The sequence below is a fragment of the Alnus glutinosa genome, chromosome 3, assembly GCF_958979055.1.
Source record: "Alnus glutinosa chromosome 3, dhAlnGlut1.1, whole genome shotgun sequence".
In the NCBI taxonomy this organism is placed as follows: Eukaryota; Viridiplantae; Streptophyta; class Magnoliopsida; order Fagales; family Betulaceae; genus Alnus; species Alnus glutinosa.
Window position 1 is genome coordinate 34,713,882 of NC_084888.1, and position 14,073 is coordinate 34,727,954.

At 35.5% G+C, this 14,073-nt stretch overlaps 2 protein-coding genes across 2 annotated transcripts; one reads left to right on the top strand and one right to left on the bottom strand.

Annotated features, from left to right (window-relative positions):
- Positions 1-6,080: 6,080 nt before the first annotated feature.
- On the top strand, positions 6,081-7,352 carry LOC133862516 (CASP-like protein 4D1). Its single transcript, XM_062298350.1, has 3 exons — positions 6,081-6,297; positions 6,429-6,564; positions 6,852-7,352. The coding sequence occupies exons 1-3, from the start codon at positions 6,137-6,139 to the stop codon at positions 7,053-7,055; spliced, it is 501 nt and encodes a 166-aa protein (XP_062154334.1). The 5' UTR covers positions 6,081-6,136; the 3' UTR covers positions 7,056-7,352.
- A 2,908-nt stretch (positions 7,353-10,260) lies between these two features.
- LOC133862512 (heat shock cognate 70 kDa protein-like) lies at positions 10,261-13,748 on the bottom strand. Its single transcript, XM_062298347.1, has 2 exons — positions 13,357-13,748; positions 10,261-12,189 (listed from the first exon to the last, which is right to left on the bottom strand). Exons 1-2 carry the CDS (start codon positions 13,568-13,570, stop codon positions 10,547-10,549), a joined length of 1,857 nt encoding a protein of 618 aa, XP_062154331.1. The 5' UTR covers positions 13,571-13,748; the 3' UTR covers positions 10,261-10,546.
- Positions 13,749-14,073: the final 325 nt, after the last annotated feature.

The window sequence follows — 14,073 nt, forward strand, 5'->3', positions numbered from 1 at the left end:
TGTTGAGTTAGGACCTCCATGTCCCTAGACATCTGGGCTATCCGTGCCTCCATCTCAGTTGCATTCTGGTGAGACCCACCTCCTGTCTCGTGGCGAGGGTTGTTTGCTCTTGAGGTCGTGGCTCTTGTTCGTACCATTTCAGATAATTTTTGTTTTTGCGTAGTAAACGACGCACGCGTGCTAGTTGTTTCCCACAGATGGCGTCAAACTGTTAGAACAGTTTCTGATATGGTAGTTGACGAACCAGAAGAGCCTATCTTCGGTACCCTGCAAATAAAACAAACTACATCGGGGGGAATCCGACAATCCCACTCCGATGCCTTTGTTTGTTTTTATCTTAAGTGTATATCATCCTTGTATCACAATGAGCAATCTCAATTACCTGTTCAGTCGTGAGGTATTTATACATGTCATGTTGCGAGCGATCTGGTTCTTTCATTGGACCACGTGTCAAGTTTGGAGCACTTGTCGACCGCTCAAATTGTGGGATTAAGGCACACGCTTCACGATCGTGGCCAGGTTGGTCTTCAACCGTCTTGAGATCGTGGAGAGTAGTGCTTCACGATCGCTTCTGGAATCGGTTCTCAACCGCCCTCACGATCGTGGCCAAGTCGGTCCTCAACTGCTCTTAGATTGTGGGGACGCCTTCCTAAGTGGTAGCGATCGTGTAGGTAATGGGCTTTCTTCCCTGGTTGGTACGAGGTCGGTAATTTACCGTCCTTGACCTTTACGTGGCACCGGTAAATTACCGACTTTAAGTACGCAACTCGGAAATTAGCCGAGAATAATTTTGATGGGCTGTGATTCTGGACCATTGGGCAGGGTCGGGATTATTTCCCAACAGTTACCCCCCAATTCCTTTTGCACGACGTAGTTTCGGTAAAAGGAATTTCTCTGTACGTTTCTTCCTAGTTTGAAATTGAAGTAAGCTGGAAACCGTTAGAACACCGGGAAATTTGAAATTTGAAAAAGAGAGATTTTTTTTTTTTTTTTTTGGAAATTGGAACCATCCGAAATAATGGACTTAGTCATCATGAGATTCGAAACCTGCTGTCAAGTCGGTTCATATTCTTGTACCGCATGGCTATGACTAGGTTGATTCGGGTTGTTACGCCGCGTGTGGTGACACTTGCTGGCTTTTTCGCTGTGAAAGCTGTTTCACGCGCTAAGACGAGCGTTGGCTTGACTTCCGAGGCCAGCTGTAAACCCGACGGTTATAAAATCTTTCAACCCGGCGCATTTAATTAGCGTCTTTTCAGCTACTCCAAGAAGGAGTATATATACCTCCACCCCTCATTCTCACTTTTTACCATTTACTATTCTGTAAAACATCCCTGAGTTTTCTGGCGAGAACCCCTTTTTTTCCGACAAAATTTTCTATTCCCCGATTATCTCCAGACTGCTTTCCGACTTGCTTCAAACATTTTACCGACTTACTTCAAACATTTTACTGACTTGCTTCAAACATTTTACCGACTTGCTTTAAACATTTTACCGACTTGCTTCAAACATTTTACCGACTTACTTCAAACATTTTACTGTCTTTCTTCAAACACCTGAATCACGCTATGGCTTCTGATTCTGAGTCTGACGGTGCTCAAGTTGGGGGCGACCCCACTCTCGTTCCTCATGAGAACAGATTTAGGTCTTTGATTCTGGCTTCTGAGGAGAGACGCCTCCGTCGGAGTTATAATATTCCGTCTTCAGTAATCCTTCATTTCCAGCACCCCGATCAACTGTCCATCGCAGGCGGCGATGTAACCATCACAGAGCAAATGCTGATGGCCGGATTTCGGTTTCCTCTTCCCGAGATAGCTCGGGAATTATTAGTACGGCTCGGGGTGGCTCCCTCCCAAGTAAAGCCGAATGGATGGAGGTACTTGTTTGGCTCCTTTGTTCTCTGGATGACTAAGCTCCAGAAGAGGATGACTATAGACGAATTCTTCACAATTTACCGAGCTGGTTTCCAACGAGACGGTATCACCGTTCGCAAGAAGTCGTCTATCATCCATCTCGCTTGGAGGTATTCAAACAACAAAGAGTGGAAGGAGCAAACGTTTCGGGTTTCTGGCCAGTGGGAAAAGCCGGAGCAGTTACTATTGCCAGAGAACCAAAGGGTTCCTCGAGACTGGGCCTGAATCATTGCATTTTTTTTTTCCAAAAAGAAAAAATAATGGTATTTTAAGAATTTTGACACCTCTCTGTTAGGATTTAACTGAAATTCTAACCGAGTGGTGAAATTGAAAAAATTTGAAAGATGAATACATGATAAACATTTAAAAAAAAAAAAAAAATTATGAATATAATTGTAAAAGTGATGAAAGATCATGGTATATATTAAGTGAAGTTATCCCATTTATTTTTGAATGAGAATATTTTACACATTTCATGCATAACTTTCTCTTCATCGAGGGAGATTCGACCCTTGTAAATTGTAATATTGGTAACCCTAATAAATCTTTATCTTTCTATTATTTCTCTTTGTTAATTTTACTATTTTAATTCACTTTAAACTTGTATAAACTGTATGCACATACATGGTTGGTACTGGTGTAATTGGCATTGGATATAACCTCTTGCAAATAATTTCATTTACAATCGACCGGCCGGATCTTGATGGAGAACGATAGCGACGTATACCGCCTAATTGAATTTTATGGTGACAAGGTACAACGTACCATCCCATAATTACTTTGTTTTGTTAAAATCATCCCTTAATTATCCTGCCACTAATTAATTTTACCTAGATTCAATACTTTGGAGTTCATTTTGTGTAATAGCTAATTATATTTTCAACCAAATTGATTAACACTTATTTTAGTCTCTAAAAAATGCATGAAGTTCTAATTTAGTCCAAAGTTGTATCAAATATTCAACATTTAGAAAGTAGCATTTAGATACTTTTGTCAATTAAATGTGATGGAAAAAAAAAATACTAAAACAACTTTGATCATAGATATTGCATATTCCACATAAGCAATTATATATCCAAGTGATAATATTAGGCAATTATCCAATTTTCTTCAGTCAAGCTAATGGAGAGATCGATCTTAACTACAATTTTTTAAATTATTTTTAAATTTGATTGTAATCTTTTACATTTCAGAGACCAAATTGAAATTCATATATATTCAAGGTGTCTGTATTTTTTTTTTTCTTTTAAAGAAGGCATTTCACATTTCAATTTTCACATTTGCAACTAAAAGCAATTGAATGCATGACTCACGTACAGTATAATGAAATTACTGGAATTTGTTTCAATGGTCCTCTTAAGTAATTTTTCACTTGATATGCATAACATTAATTAAGGCTTTTAATTTTCTTCATAAAAAAAGAAAAAGAAAAAAAAGACGTAAGTAGATCGATATGAGCAGGCCGACTGGCTTAGCTGCGTGAATCTCAAACTAAATAAGGCTTGCAATTTGCATATTGTCATTGTGATCATAACTATTATGTCTCGAAATAACTATTCGGAAGAAATTTACCTATAATTTATAATTTTTTATTACTTAAATAAGCTACCCAAATTTTAAAATATTTCAATTTAGGGTATTCATCTTTCAATTTTTTTTTTTCAATTTCAACCATTCGTTAGAATTTTCTGTTAAATACTGTTAAAATTTTGAAAATATCCATATTTTTTAGAAAAAAAATTGCAAGGATTTAGGTATTTGTCAGAATTTAACGGAATTTAAAAAAATACTCATGCTTGAATCTTTAAAAATTCTTAATATTTTTTTTAAAAAAAAAAAAAAAAAACACACAGAGGTATTTTGTGATAATTTTGATAGGATTTAACGAAAATTTCTAACGGATGGTTGAAATTAAAAAAAAAAAATGAAAGATGGATACCCTAAATTGACACTTTTTAAAGTTAGGGTACCTTATTTTAAAAATAATGAAAAATAAAGAATTATAATTGAAGTTTGTCCTAACTATGTTGTTGCATGTTAATTGTAGAATTTGACATTGTAATCGCTTTTGCAGGTTGTATTATATATACCTTTTAGCGACAGGGTCAGCTGCAGGATTTGGGGCTTCCCTAGATTTGAAAAAACACATAGAAAGAAAATATCACATATGTGATATGCATCGGCTCTTCTTCTCTTCCTCGCATTCTTGTGCACTGCAATATTGTCAATTATGTCTTCCTATGCACTTCCAAAGAAGGTTTAATTAGCTGTTAATTAGGCTCTTCTTAAAGAATATAATGCCTAAAAGTTTTAACAATATTATGAACTTTCTATGGAAAAAACATCAAATCTATCATCAACTTTTACACGCAATGGATAAATGTGCATGCCGGTAGAGAAAACTATATTTTCTATTTAAGTACGAGGAGCTGTTGGTAAAAAAATAATAATGAGAAATGTTATAAACAACGCTGTAAGTGACGTTGAACCAAAATTTTTTTGCGTGGAAGATTTGAACTTACGTAAATAAATAAATACAAATAGTAATAGAGTAGAAAGTTAAATCATCTAACCATTTAAGAGAACTTACAATAGTTAATTTATGTAAATTTTTAGGCAGAATAACTAACCAAAACTCACTTTTGCTAGTTTACCTAATTACTTTTCAAGACCGGCATCCATTAGCTTATCTAAACTTTTTTTCTAATATTTGATTAAAACAATTATTTTAAATTTTTTTTTATTCATTTTAATTAAAAACCTACCTCCACCAAAAATCTATCCAAATCTAGCAAATAAAAAAACTTGCAACTAGCATCAAATCTCCTCTCAGCTAACATCCTTCACCTTCGAAACTACGTTCTGCAACATCTAAGAAAAGAAAAAGTCCCAATAAACAACCAAACACTCTGATCATACAGCCAGCAATTTAAAAAGCACGCCACACACACACACACACACAAAAAAAAAAAAAAAAAAAAAAAAAAAGATTTTGGGTGGAAATGAATGCAGGAAACTCGCCATTGCAGAGGAACATTTATACACTATATAAGCTTAATCAAATGAATGTTAATTGGCTTGAAACATGTGAGAAATTAACTTGAGTACAAATTAAGGTGGAAATTGAACTTCGAAAGGCCGTCGCTGACCGGACACAAAGGGGCATTCTTCGGTAACCTGGTACTCCAGTCATTAATGATTACAACAATTTTTTATTTATTTATTTGAATCTAGCATGATATGTCATTCTTTGGTTGGATATAAATACAAGTATTTTAAATCAAATTTCATTTGCCATATCAACTATGTCATTAGAATTACACATCATCATTTTCCCATTAGTCAAATTGATAAAAAAATGACTCTAGCTAGTACTACGAACTTTTAAAAACTCTCTAACGTCAGAGACAAAAATCACTAAATTAATTTCATGTACTTTTCAAGAACTAAAATAGTGTTTGTCTTTTTTTTTTTTTTTTTTCTTTTTATAATTTTTTTAAAGCATGGTGTTATATATTAATATTTCAACTTTCAATGAAATTAGTGGAATTTCTTTTTTGTCAAGTTGCTCTCATAATAATTATCATTTAGACGTGCATATCACCACGCTTTGCCCCCTAGGCAAGAATGGCTTAAATTATTTTTTAGTTCTATTTATATATCTTTCAATGAAATTAGTGGAATTTCTTTTTTGTCAAGTTGCACTCATAATAATTATTTTATAGTTCTAATTATTTTATGGCTTGAATTGGGAATTTAGATGTATAGGCAAGCTAGCAGAAATGAAATGGTTTATTTTATAGTTTAAATTTTGTTTAATTACATCTAACTATATATATAATGTTATATTATATAAAGTACAATATGTATAGACCATAAATAATCTTGATCCCATAATAAACTGTGACCCGGAACTATTATTCCCCAAAAAACTTTATTAACACGTTAGTTGAGTGGCTTTAACATTTGGGTCAATGGTTTTTTAGTCAATGGCCTCGGCACGAACACGTTACGTTAAGCTAGCTGCCATAACAAAGTAAACCCTCCATGTAGAACAGTGGAAGCACGTGGCCGGAGTGTTTGACCCCGTGAGGCTGCCTGGTAATGAGGGCGATCAAGTCAATGGTGGCTGAGGCTCCCACTTGGTTATAAATTGAGAGCAGCAATTGAGCGAATCACACAGCACAGGGCACTAGTTTTGAGTGTGTTTTGACGGAGGATATATGGCATCATCAACAGCTTCTCGAGTTGCCATTTTCATATTGAGAGTCCTTGTTTTCATTCTCCTATTGATATCTCTCATTGTCCTTACCACCAATGCAACAACAGCAGATGTTGGCACTGAAGCGGTCAGAATACACTTCAATGATATTAGTGCCTACAGGTCAGAATATATACATTTTCGAAAATTCCTATAGCTAGCAGGAGAGTTTGATGACAAAGACCCTTTTCTCTCTCTTTCTCTCTCAAGTTATTTCACAATATGAAACTGATCGACCTTTATAATTGCTGCAGGTATATGCTTGCTGCGATTGTCATTGGATTCGCATACAGCCTCTTGCAACTTGCATTCTCAACTTGTCATCTTATATCGGGAAATCACTTAATAAGTGGGAATGGAGGCATTCTGCTTGACTTCTACGGTGAAAAGGTAAATAATTATAAAATATACTATCTCTTTTGCGTCGGTATCTCATGAAGCATTAGAATATTGGGTTTGACTTTTTTTTTTTATTACAAACAATTTTTTAGGGCTACGATCCGACTTGTGTAGAGAGAGCACTTTACTTAGTGTCATGAAGATCTAGTCCGTTTTAATGGCAATATTGCATGGCTTCAATCGGTCAATTAAACAAATCATGACTTAAAATTTATAAACCAAAATCAATTAAAAGATCTGAGCATGAGAGGCTGACCTGAAACTTTGTCTTTATATAGGTTATATCGTACCTATTAGCTACAGGTGCTGCTGCAGGATTTGGAGTTACAAAAGATATGAAGGATTACTTTGAAGCAAATGGGTTGTATTTTGGCAAGTTTTACGAAATGGCATATGCATCAGCTAGCCTCCTTTTTCTCGCCTTCGTCTGCTCTGCTATCTTGTCGGTTCTCTATTCCTATGCACTTCCGAAGAAAGTTTGATTTTTCTGGCCGGGAAGGAAAATCTACACCTGGCCGTGGTTGTTTCATTATCCTCTCTCTCTCTCTCTCTCTCTCTCTCTCTCTCTCTCTCTCTCTCTCTCTCTCTCTCTCTCTCAATAGTGTTGAAAAAGCATGCATATTTATAATATTCTCCTTCAGTGGGCATCGATGTAGTTGAAGGGTCTGTCCTCTCCACTAGAGCAAACTCCCCACTCACAGCTAATAAATTAGCGCGGCCGGCTATGGACTTGAAATGTGTATTTCTCTCTTAGATGTGAAATTTCCAATTCTTATCTCTGTCGATTAACTTAATTTGTATGTTGACATGTTGACATGTTGTCATGCAAGTTGGAAGTTTTGTTTTACGGGAATTAATCGACTAATCTAATCCTCCGTAGGTCCGCCGTCAACTACGTTTAAGTTTTTTATTTTTTTATTTTTCTTTTTTCCAATGATTTTCGAGGATTCAGATCTCAACAATTAATTCTACATATTACTAACAATTAGACAGAAAATATGAAAAATTTCTTATAAGGCTACTTGTCCAAATATGTGGACAGGCGGCTTAGGACCTCTGATAGGCGGACTTCATAAAAACTCTCATATTTATGTTTGAATCACTTACAATTTCAGCAACAAAATCATTTAGCAATTCAATCGAAAGAAAAATTGGTGAATATCTCTATCCAATTTGGCAACTACCAATATAGAATTTAATCATTTAATTAATTAATATATATTCTAATAGTCTCTCTCACGTATGAGCATAAACTCCTAATCAACAAGTGAGACTAAACATATGTAATATTCAATTCAAATGAGAGATACTTTCTTTCATATGTGGGCTCAAACTCCTTTTTGGTAAGTGATTTTTAACTCGTAAAACAATAAAATAAGAGGTAAATTATGAAAATTTAAACAATCTTCGTACTCAAGACTTCTATTCTGATAACATATTAAATTACTAATTATTGTTAGAGTATTAATTAAATAATTAAATTTATCTTTCTTTATTAGCTTAAGCTTTCGGGACAAACGGTGATCTAATATAGTATCAAAATCAAATGTCTTGAATTCAATTCTTGACTCCGTCATTTTACCCAATTTTCAATTAAATCACTACAAAAAACTTGGTTTTTAGCCACGCGGCTACAGTACCAGGTACTGTAGCCACATGGCTATTTCGCGACGTGGTAATTATCCACATGATGATTTTGCCATGTGGGTAATCCACCACGTAGTGAAATGCTTTGCATCGCCAATTATCTACGTGTATAATTGTCACGTCGCCAATTAGCCACGTGACAAATAAGCCATGTGGCTAAAATATTCAATTTTTATTATTATTATTATTATTATTATTTTTTTGAATTTTTTTGAGGTTTGAAATTTTAACCACGTGTATTTTTGTCACGTCACCAATTAGCCACGTGTATAATTTTCACGTCGCCAATTAGCCACGTGGTTAAAATTACTTCATTCCAATTCATTTCTAATTTCCCCCACCCTCTTTAACTTTTCAATTCCCCCCCCCCCCCCCCCCCCCCCTTTAACTTTTCATTTCCTCCTATATTTTTTTTCATTTCCCCCGCCCCTCTTCTTTTTTCTTTCTTCTTCCCCTTTTTCCCACATATCTATGCCTTTCCTTCTTCTCCCCACCCCCACCCCCCCACCCCTCCCCCCCTTTTTTTTTTTTTTTTTTTTTTTTTTTTTTTTTTTTTTTTTGGGAGTTTCATTTCACTACGTCTCCGGTAAACATGCATCTTCACCGGTAAAACAGGAATGACGACATGGTACTTTTGGTTTTTGTTGTTGATTTTTGGTGATTGTTGGTATTTTTTGGTGTTTTGTTGGTGATTTTTAGATAATGCAGTCGACGGAAGATTTTTGGGGGATTTTTTGGATTGTATTTCATGGCGGAAGGAAGGTGAAGATTTCGCCGGCCTTGCAGAAGTTTCCGACGAGGGGAAAAAAAGAAGAAGTTTCCGGCGAGGGCTAGGAAGAAAATACTGGTGAAAAAAGAAGAAGAAGAAGAAGAAGAATACACGTAACTACATTTTAAAAAAAAAAAAAAAAAGAAGAGGTTTCCGGGCGAGGGCTAAAAACCATGTGGCTAAGTAACTACATGTATAAAAATATACGTTGCTAAGTGACATTTAGCAACAACCGAATTAACTACGCGGGATCCACGTGTCTAGCAGTTAGCAACGTGGATGAGCCTCGTACACGTGGCCAATTGCATGTGCCTAAATACCAAGTTTTTTGTAGTGAATATTCCGTTCAAATTTGATAACTACGTAGGGAAATTTAAACACACTGCATAATTAATTTTCATCAAAACACACCGGCAACAAAATAAGCCTGGATACATTTGCGCTGATAACGGACTCTTGTGTCCTAATTGTCGTCCTTTTTTTCTCTTTGCAATGATGGGATTAATTGCTGATTAACTCAAGTCCAATCAGCTAGTCCTCAAACTCATCTGCCTCCGCATGCTGGATACCATCTAACCAACGAATCACATGCTTAATAGCAGATAGCAGCTTCAATCTTCTTCTTACTAGCAGTGTCAGCAAGCTTGTCGCCAATCTCTTTACCATTGAGAATTTTTCTCATTTTGTACGCATAGTTGTGCATGTATTTCGTGGCTTTATTTAAATCGTGAGAGCTCAAATCTAATTAAGAAGAAAAGTAGACAAGAAAGAACCAAAACAAACGGTTTTTTTTTTTTTTCGAGCAACAATGGGTGGGGAACAAAAGCAAAGGTTAATTCAAATAAAGAAACAGCTTGAACAAAATATTAGAAGCATGGCTTGAGTTAGCTTCAAAAATATGATTAAATTAAATATTTAAAGTGAAAGAAAAGAGACGATGATGTGACTTGAATAAAGTTTTTTGTTTTATTTTTTATTTTTATAGATATTTTCTCCCAATTAGTTAATATTACATGCATCCAGCTATAAAAAACAAAGAAAAGAACAGACACAGGATTTTGCACTTCAAGTCAAATTTTATTTCTTTTGTTGATATAAGTTAACTTATGGTTTTTCTGATACTGATGATTTGAATTATTATTAAAATATAATACATATGTCTCCAAGGCTCTTGATTGTTGGGGGATAGTCACTTTAGAAAGTTCTTTTAGTAAGCCTATTGTATAACATGTCAAGACACCACATAATCTAAAAGCTTAACCGTATGAGTTTGAGTTCAATTATATATACTATACAAACCGCTCACTTTACTTCTTATATCTTAACAATATGAGACACCATACAAGTGTACTCAAAAACCCAACAAAGCCATGTCAAAATACACCGGCAACAAAAATACTAGAATTATAGCTTTGGACACAAAAAAAAAAAGTACGTTGGGATTTTTAAAAAAAAAGAAAGAAAGAAAAAAAAGCATGGTCTGAGTCCTTCCGCATCCGTTGTACTAATTAATAAGCAAATTGTCATATTTTCTATGAGAGGAGCTGCTCAAAATGCTTATTGTTGTCCAGAGATCTTTCCAATGATTGGATTGCAGGTTAACACAAGCCCAACCAGCTTTTCCTCAAACTCATCTGCCTCGACATGCTGTATGCCATCTAACCAATGAATCACCTCTTTAATAGCAGCTTCAATCTTCTCCTTACCCTCAGCGTCAAGCTTCTCATCAATCTCCTTATCATTGACAATGTTCCTCATTTTGTAGGCATAGTTCTCTAAAGCTTCCTTAGCCCTAACCTTCTTCCTATGCTCATCATCTTCAACTTCGTATTCCTTCGCGTCCTGGATCATCCTATTAATCTCTGTAGTGGATAATGAAGTCCTGTAATTTGTAATTGTTATCTTACAACTCATGCCAGTGGTCCTCTCCACGGCAGAAACATTCAAGATACCATTGGCATCAATCTCAAAACATACTATAATCTCAATGACACCCTTGGGTGCTGCAGGAACTGGGGAAAGCGTAAATTCTCCCAACCAGTTGTTATCCACAGCTCTTGCTCTCTCCCCCTCGTAAACCCGGAAGAAAACAGAAGTTTGGTTGTCCTTGATGGTACAGTACTTCCGCTTCATCTTGGTGGGAAGGGTGGTATTCCTCGGAATCACAACGGTCATCAAACCTCTTTCAGCATCCACACCAAGGGACAGTGGGGTGACATCCAAGAGCACAATGTCTTGAACTTTCTTATTACCCATACCAGCGATCTTTGCAGCTTGAACAGCGGCTCCATAAGCCACAGCTTCATCTGGGTTGATGCTCTTGTTAAGTTGCTTTCCATCAAAGAAGTCTTGCAACAGCTCCTGCACCTTAGGAATTCTGGAAGAGCCACCAGTAAGAACAACATCGTGGACTCCTCTCTTGTCCATCTTAGCATCAGCCAAACACTTCTCCACAAGCTCAATAGACTTCTTGAACAAGTCCATATTGAGTTCCGCAAATCTAGCACGGGTAATACATGTGGAGAAATCAATACCATCATATAAATAATCAACCTCAATGGTAGTCTCAGATGCGGAAGAAAGAATCTTTTTTGCTCTCTCAGCAGCAGTTCTCAACCTTCTCAAAGCTTTGGCATTTCCACTAATATCTTTCTTGTGACGCCTCTTAAATATTTCAATGAAGTACTTTACCATTCTGTTGTCAAAGTCCTCACCTCCGAGGTGAGTGTCTCCAACAACGGCCTTTACTTTAAAAGTACTATTGGCAATGATAAGTAGTGAGACATCTGCAGTACCACCACCCAAATCAAATATCAACACATTTCTCTTATCAACGGTCACCTTGTCAAAACCGTATGCAAGGGCTGCGGCTGTTGGTTCATTGATTATCTGCATGACATTGAGTCCTGCAATGCCCCCAGCATCCTTTGTGGCCTTACGCTGTGAGTCATTGAAATAGGCCGGGACAGTGACTACAGCATTCTTCACCGGTCTGTCAAGGTAGGCCTCTGCAATTTCACGCATCTTTTTGAGGACCATGGATGAGATTTCTTCTGCAACAAAATGTTTTTCTTCACCCTTATAAGTGACCACAATCATTGGCTTGTCAGCATGACCTTCAATAACCTTGAATGGCCAAAGCTTGATATCGTTCTGAACTAAGGAATCACTAAATCTCCTACCAATCAACCGCTTTGCATCTGTAAAAATAAATAAGAGAAAAATAATTAAATGATTCAATAAGACTAAGTTAGAACCAGAAACTAATCTCAATATTAATTGATGAGCTTTTATATTGGCATGCCTTCCTTCTTATCTTTTTATTAATACTTTGTTATAGGAGAGGTGATACATAGAGGACGGTAAATCCGTTCCCTTGCGGTCCCTTTTTAACAAAAAAAATGAAATATAATAAAAAAGTGTCATCTGATATAACATCAGATGACACTTTTTTTTTATTATATTTCATTTTTTATTTAAAAAGAGACTGTTAGGGGACAGTTTTTCATCCCCTAAAAATCAATTTCCTTGTTGTAGTGGCATAGGACAATATTTAGGGTTTGGAATTAAGTTTTTGCAGTTAGCGGGTCTAATTTACCTCTAACATATATAAAATTTGGCACAAGGTCAATGTAACCTCAAAAGAAAAAACTAAAACAATTTATATTACAGATTTTCGGAAGAAGTGATTTATTTTTGTCAAGATATATGATCTACTTTTTGGGTCAAGATCAAATTGGATGGTGATGTGAAATACATGGAAAAGTTACCAATATTACTAGCAGATGATTGGTTGTAAGTTTATTTTATTTGTTATATTTTTATAACAAATAATCATAAAATAAAAAGAGAAAGTCATTTTAATATTTATTGAGACAAGTTGAGAGATCGCTTCAAATGATTTTCATAAATGTTTTTCAGCTCTTGATTGAGTTTTTAATTAAAAATGGACATCTAGATTTATAAGCAATCCACCTTTCAACTCTTCATCTTTTTTCTTTTTTTCAAGAAAAACCCTGTATCTTAATTGATTTTTCAAAAACCCTCTGTAATCAAGTCTAAATTTCGATCTGTTTGTTTTATTATAAACATATTGCCTTTCACTGTTTTGCTTAAACCTGAGACTTTTGATTTCATCATTTAAAATCCTAAACCTTCATAACTACTGCAATATGTTCCTTTCTTCCAACTAGCTTGAACCCGAGCATATATAAATGGGCACCAACCCTTGACGAGCAGATGATTACATTGGCGCCATTGACAATAAAGCCTGGTTTTTATTTTTTCTTGTTTCTTTTTAACTCTAGTTTTACATATAAGAAAAAGGAAAGAAAAGGAAAAAAAGAAAAAGAAGAAGGTGAGATTACCAAAGACAGAGTTAGCGGGGTTCTTGGCGACCTGGTTCTTAGCTGCATCACCGACCAAACGCTCTTTGTCAGTGAAGGCAACATAAGACGGCATCGTCCTGTTGCCCTGATCATTCACTATGATCTCTACCCGATCATTCTGCCACACTGCCACGCACGAGTACGTCGTCCCCAGATCGATCCCTATTGCTGGGCCCTCTCCTTCACCAGCCATTGATCTCGACTCCCGGAACGATCACGAAACTGAAACAGATGACAGGTTTAAGATGGTAATTTCATAGAATTTGGTTCCTTGCTCACGAACAAGACAGAGAATCTTATTAAGGTTGAAACTTGAAGGCTTGAAGCATTTGAAAAAGTCGACTCTTTCTTTTTCATGAAATGACTTTCATTCTTTTCTAAAGCAAATTAGGAGGTTGCTTTACCCCTTCTCCTTTTTGACGGTGTGTGTCTAATTATTGCAGTGTCGTGGCTTTATTTAAATCATAAAAAAAAATGAGAGAAATTATTTTATAATTCATATAAGATTTATTATTATTATTATTTTTTTTAAAAAAAAAATCATGTAAGATTATAATCTCTAATGGTGTATGAATTTATTACGTTGTAAAAAATTCTAAAATTTTAAAATAATGTTGTAAATGTTATAAAATTTGTTTTGGACTATAAAATGATTCGTTTACGGTTTTCATTTCATTTAAAATGAAAAATCTCAGA